The sequence below is a fragment of the Sinocyclocheilus grahami genome, unplaced genomic scaffold (assembly GCF_001515645.1).
Source record: "Sinocyclocheilus grahami isolate Dianchi unplaced genomic scaffold, SAMN03320097.WGS_v1.1 scaffold1194.1, whole genome shotgun sequence".
Lineage (NCBI taxonomy): Eukaryota > Metazoa > Chordata > Actinopteri > Cypriniformes > Cyprinidae > Sinocyclocheilus > Sinocyclocheilus grahami.
In genome coordinates, this window is record NW_015506373.1 from 79,901 (window position 1) to 86,553 (window position 6,653).

Here is a 6,653-nt window from a genome sequence, read left to right on the forward strand (position 1 = left end):
TCACGTCTTTGGATGTACAGTAGTAAAACACCCAAAAATGTGCAGTAGAATTGGTCATGTTTGCATTTGCTTCTTTCACAGGCCACAATTTTAACCTTGAAATCAGGATTAGGCATAAAATAATGTTTCCAGAATCATTCATACAAGTGAAAATCGGCTGAGAATTGAACAAATAGTTATAACCTGGCTCAGTGTAGGATAGGAATCATGTATTCATGTCAGTTTATCTTGTGATTAAAGGATAATACAAGACTTCTTCGCCTTACAAATGGTTGTCAAAAGCAGAAATGCTATGAAAAGCACATTTTATGAGAAAGTGGGACATGCTAGAGCAAAACGAGCACTATTTTTGAAATCGGCATCACAAAATTAGTAAGAAACGCGTAGGATTGGATTTCATTCAGCTAAAATGATGCAGGGTGGTGTTGTCTAGTGAAATAGATTAACTATTGAGAAATTGTCTTTCATTTGAACTAAGCTGTATTAGATGCACTTTTCTTTTGGCCCTCTCTATATAAAATCCGTAGCTATCACACACAGTTGCTGTGCTGTCACTTGAAGTCAAAAGATATTCAAATCAATTTAACTGCTACCACCTCGCTATTTCTGCAGTTATGAAGAAACAACTCAACTCTGCTTAGATTTCGATGGCTTTGTTTGCTCCAAATCTCTTTGACACCTAAAGACTGACTCTTAATATTTTCCAAAAGCCCACTGTTTGAGATGTTCCATCCTATCTAGTATTCAAATGGCTGCTGAATGTATGCGTATTATCTGTCGGCCATGCTCTCTGTGGTCAATGACATATAGGAGAGAGCTTCCTCATCTCAGTCAAACCTGAGCACTACGGGTGTACTGTGAACAGTGGTTTCCCTGCGTATGGTATTGTCAGTTCTTTCATTTTTCTTAATTTCGGTTTTGTTTCCTTCTGTGTGCTTGCGACATTCCTAAAAGCAGCCTGTGAAATGACACCGTTACAATTCAAAGATTCTTTTTGGGTAAGTACATGAGTTGAGCTATTTTGACAGATTAGATTGAATGTTGTTGTCTGTTAGGGCTGACATGACTGAGGTTAACAATACTGCATATGGTAATATGTCTTTAACTTCCAATAATACACTAGCATCACAATACCCTTGGTCCACTTATTAAATCTCAGAATTTTTTGTGCACTGCCATTCTCGTTCATTTGTATCAGGAATTACTGTTTCTTTAAATAAGACATTGAGGGTATTTCAAACTAAGAATGATTTTTTGTTTTTTAAGATTTTTAGGAATAGGATTTTTGCCTTTTTTAACAAAAAATACTTCTCTACATTTGAGGGTTTATATTTAGACATCCTCATATTGTGTCATGGAGATGATCTGTGGGCTTCCTGTTGAGCGTTTAACTGTGTGCCCACTCTATCCTCTTTTTAGCTTTGATCTTGTATTGTCAGAGCATCTATCTACAAAGCAGCTTCTGGGTTGATTTGCCTGTCAAACCATGCTAGTGCTGTTCAGTGTTGAAGGTGCATGTAAAATATATTCTACAGTTATGTAAAAATAGTACTATTGTTTTCTTTCTGTTGCAAATGTAAGATATGTTAATATTATTAATATAGCATCCCATGTCAATAAGCACAGTAAATGATTAAACTGTTTAACCACCTCAGACAGTCTGGTACCACATATTATTTTTTGCATAGATACCAACTGCTTCAAATAAGGCCTAATTCAGGATTAAAACTGAAATGCACAGAGATATATCGAAATGGAATCTCTTTTTTCTTTTTCAACCTAATCATGTTATAATAAACAATCATGTTACTGGAGAAATATAATCTAATCCTCATGGGTCCAGGGCCCAGAATTCACAAGTAACACCGGATATGAGACTCTTATCCAGAGGCTATGTGATGGGCGACGAGCTTGCAAAGATATGGAGGAGCTCTTAAGAATGAGGTAACAACTGAAAATTGCATATTTATATTTATTTCTACAAGACGCACTGTGTAGCATTGGTTAAGTATTGAGCTGTATTGGATTGGATAACAATGCAGTTTTCTACTCGTAGAGCGATGGCAGAGGAACGGTACGGCAAGGAATTGATTACTATTGCACGCAAGACAGGAGGGCAAAGTGAAATTGGGTAAGAAAATATTGTATGTATTTTTTTTTTATATATATATTTATTGCAGTATAAATTGGCTTCTGGATTTAACATTTTGCATACAAATAATTAAAGGTTTATGAGCATGAGTCTTTTTTATCTTTGTTTTTATTGCTTTGGTATTGTAGTACTTTGAAGGCATCATTTGACCAGCTAAAAGCCCGTAAGTAACACTTCAAATATATATTTGCTAAGTGCCACTGAGAAATATATTAAAGAAAGTAAGGAATAAACAGTATCAGCTACATCTACTAACTAAACCCAAACTTACAAGATCACTAATGAATATGCTGTTTTCTCACCTAGAAATGGAGGACATCGGAAATTTGCACATTCAGCTCTCTGGGATGTTACGAGAAGAGGCGAAACGAATGGAGCAGTTCAGAGAACGACAAAAGGAGCAGCGAAAAAAGGTTAAACGCCATGTGATGCTTTAATTAATTTACATTTGCAGAACCGCAAACCACTTGCTCACATGTTTATTTTATGTTTAAAATTGGGTGAACAAAAACTGAGGACTGTACTTGTGTTCAAACCAAGATGCTTCTTAACACCTGTTACCTATCAAGCACTTACCTATCAAATGTTTACTTTTTACAGTTTGAAGGGGTTATGGAAAAGGTTCAGAAGACCAAAGTGTCATTATATAAGAAAACCATGGAGGTAAGTCTAATTTACTTTAACATATTAGTCACTTCAGTTTTGTAGGCTACTCAGTTCATCCTGTATTTGCCTAATAGAGACTGAAAGCAGAATATCAGGAAGAGGAAGGGTGAAAAGAGAGTGATTTAAATCATCAGTGCATACGCTAACCTCTGTGCAGCAAGTGTGCAGGGCAGAGGGGGGGATGGGACTTTTAAAATGTTGTAACTGTCATCTCAGGAAGTCTCACTTCTCTACTAGAAGTATATTTCCTTCTCGCCCGCACACTTTTGTTGGCTCCCACTGACACAGCCTGTTTTCTCAATGTTAGGTTTTCTCTCTTCCTCATATATTCACAATTTCCTGACAACAGACGTATTGTATTGTATTGTCAAGAAAACTCGTGTTTCTGTTTTTCTTGGTACATTCAAACAAATTCAGAAAGCAAAGGCACACATTATCGTATAGCATTCTGTTTTGATAAACAAAAGAGTGAATGGGAATCTGATCTATTCAGATCAGGAACTGTAAAGTTATTTGTGTGACTTGAGGTAAGATGAGGGTTATGATTTCTAAAGGACAGGAAGTTAGTCCAAACCTCAGAAGATATGCTTCATAATCTACCACCATTGTTTATAAGCACACTACTGTAGGTCAATGGGACTGTCACTGTAGTGAAATTTATATTAGAAAGTATATTGTAAATGTACAGTAATAAAAACTCAAATGAAGTTCATTTTTTATATGTGACCCTGGAGCACAAAACCAGCCATAAGTAGCACAGGTATATTTGTAGTACATTGATAAAAATACATTGTATGGGTCAAAATTATCGATTTTTCTTTTATGCCAAAAATCATTAGGATATTAAAAGGTTAGTTCACCCAAAAATGAAAATTCTGTCATTCATTCATGCACAATTCATTCACCCTCATGTCGTTCCACACCCCTAAGACCTTCGTTCATCTTCAGAACACAAATTAAGATATTTTTGATCAAATCCGATGGCTCAGAGAGGCCTCCCTTGACAGCAATGCCACCCAAACTTTCAAGATCCATAAAGGTACTAAAGACGTCGTTAAAACAGTCGACGTGACTACAGTGGTTCTACAATCATTTTATGAAGCGACGAGAATACTTTTTGTGCACAAAAACAAAACAAAAATAACGACTTTATTCAACAACCTCTTCTCTTCTGTGTCATTCTCATACGTTGTTTACGTCCAGCGCTTCCAGGTTCTACGTCAGAACGCCGGCTCATTATTGGACGGCTCCTGTATCAGCATCACACGCATGTGTCTCGCAGCTCACATGTGCAGCTTTGGCCAATAATGAGCCGGCGTTCGGACGTGGAACACTGAAGCCTTCACTGTGCTTACTGCGTTAACCACGTAAGGATAATGACAGGGAAGAGAAGAGATTGCTGAATAAAGTTATTATTTTTTTGTTTTTGCGCACAAAAAGTATTCTCGTCGCTTCATAAAATTATTGTAGAACCACTGTAGTCACGTCGACTGTTTTAACGACGTCTTTAGTACCTTTATGGCTCTTGAAAGTTTGGGTGGCGTTGCTGTCAATGAAGGCCTCTGAGCCATCGGATTTGATCAAAAATATCTTAATTTGTGTTCTGAAGACGAACAAAGGTCTTAGGGGTGTGGAACGACATGAGGGTGAGTAATTAATGACAGAGTTTTCATTTTTGGGTGAACTAACCCTTTAAGTAAAGATCATGTTCCATGAAGATCTTTTGTGAATTTCGTACTGTATATATATCAAAACTTCCCAGCAGGCACTGGACGTCTCTGGACGTCTATGTAACGTGAGGTTGGCGTTGGACATGACGTCAGACAGACGTTGCATTTTGGTTGAAAATGAAAATCGTGTTGACGTCAATTTGACGTTGAATTTACATTGAATTTTGGTCACCCGACGTCGCAACCGAAATTTAACCAAATATCAACGTCTTATGACGTTGTGTGCCTGCTGGGTTAATTTTTGATAAGCAATATGCATTGCTAAGAACTTCATTTGGACAACTTTAAAGGCGATTTTCTCAACATTTTGATTTTTTTGCACCTTTAGATTCCAGATTTTCAGATAGTTGTATCTCGGCCAAATATTGTCCTATCCTAACAAACCATTCATCAATGGAAAGCTTAGTTATTCAGCTGAAATTTTTTTTTGAAAAAAAATTAAACCCCAGCAAAATGTATGTATAAATAATTTTGTATGCTTAAGTCAACTGAATGCTACAATCTTCTAGTTAGCAGTAGAAGGAGACCAGCTAAATGAATTACATATACTGTAGTAAAGTTTCGTTTTCCATCAGCTTGTTGTATGTCTTGTACTTCTGTTGCTTTGTAGTGCATGGATGTATATTTACATTAAGGCATTTATTAATGCATTGATTTGGAGCAGACTGATTGAATATGTGAGTGAAACCAGTTGGGTCAAAAAGTAACACTTTTCAGGTAGATTACGAAAGTCTAATCACACTTTTTCTGTGAGATAAGACTTTTTCATGAGATAAGAGAGTGTAGACTGAGGTTAGAATCAAGTTTAAAGATAAGGGGAAATTTCCTGCTTATTAATTAAAATTAGATTAAATATGTTTAGTCATTTGTGGTTAATTTGGCCATCATTCAAGTCTAGGTGAGCAGTGGTTTAATAACCCTGTATCTTCCTGCTTTTCCCAGTCTAAAAGGACATATGAACAGAGGTGTAAAGAGGCTGATGAAGCTGAACTGGCTGCTGAGAAGCTCAACAGTACATCCACTGTCACCCCCAAACAATCTGAAAAGGTAAATTATGGGTCATTATGGGCAGAATTTGTGTGGTTGTCAAATATTACAACATACACTAGCGTTCAGTTTGGGGTCAGTAAGGTTATTTATTTATTTATTGGCAGAAATAAATACTTTTATTCAGCAAGGATGCATTAAATTGATCAAATGTGACCATAAAGACATAATGTAACAAAAAAAAAAATCTATATTTCAAATAAAATGCTGTTTTGCTCTTTTGAACTTTCTATAATAATCAAAGAATATTGAAAAACAGTATCACGGTTTCCACAAAAATAATAAGCAGCGAAACGGTTTTTAAACTTTATAATAACAAGAAATGTTGATCAGCGAATCAGCATATAAGACTGACGATTTTCAGTAGTGACTGCTGAAAATGTAGCTTTGCCATCACAGGAATAAACTGCAAATATAAAAAAAGGAAAACAGTTACATAAAATTGAAATAATATTTTAACAATATTACTGTCTTTACTATATTTTTGATCAAATAAATGCAGCCTTGGTGAACAAGAGACATCTTTCAAAAACATTTAAAAAAATCATACTGACCCCAAACTTTTGAACAGTAGTATGATTTTCTTAATTTATGGATTGTTTTACATTTGAAAAATTTTTTGGTAAAAATGCGAGTGATATTGTTTGATGCCATTTCTTTTTTAATTAAACTGGGGTCATTCTGTGTCAACTCAACCAGACATGCCTAGCTAAAAATTTTGATTTTAATTTGGAAGAAATACATAAATAATGAAGAAAGCCAAGATATTAAATGTCATGGAAGAATAATCCACCGGTTTGTAGAGGGTGGTCAAAATGACAATTTTCACCTGGGATTCAGAGCCAAATTATGGGGAGTAGAAATAACGTTAAGTGTCAGCTCTGGAATTGAACCATATAGGGCCTTAAAAATTAAGATATCAAAAGAAAAGTTTGATAACAACCTAAATCTAAAAGGATATTAGGATATCTCTAATATTTTGCAGGCATGCAGACTTTGGAAAAAATGAAAAAGTATTTGTGTGTGTGTGTGTGTGTGTATATATATATATATATATA

At 35.5% G+C, this 6,653-nt stretch overlaps 1 protein-coding gene across 1 annotated transcript in view; it reads left to right on the forward strand.

The window, feature by feature from the left end:
- The first annotated feature begins 12 nt into the window (after positions 1-12).
- Positions 13-6,653, forward strand: part of LOC107567896 (proline-serine-threonine phosphatase-interacting protein 1-like) — a 15,031-nt gene continuing 8,390 nt past the window's right edge. The window contains exons 1-7 of the mRNA XM_016253674.1: positions 13-998; positions 1,844-1,944; positions 2,057-2,131; positions 2,281-2,315; positions 2,459-2,565; positions 2,753-2,815; positions 5,491-5,595. Coding sequence (XP_016109160.1) covers positions 966-998; positions 1,844-1,944; positions 2,057-2,131; positions 2,281-2,315; positions 2,459-2,565; positions 2,753-2,815; positions 5,491-5,595 — 519 coding nt within the window. The 5' untranslated portion in view covers positions 13-965. The remainder of the gene's footprint in view (positions 999-1,843; positions 1,945-2,056; positions 2,132-2,280; positions 2,316-2,458; positions 2,566-2,752; positions 2,816-5,490; positions 5,596-6,653) is intronic.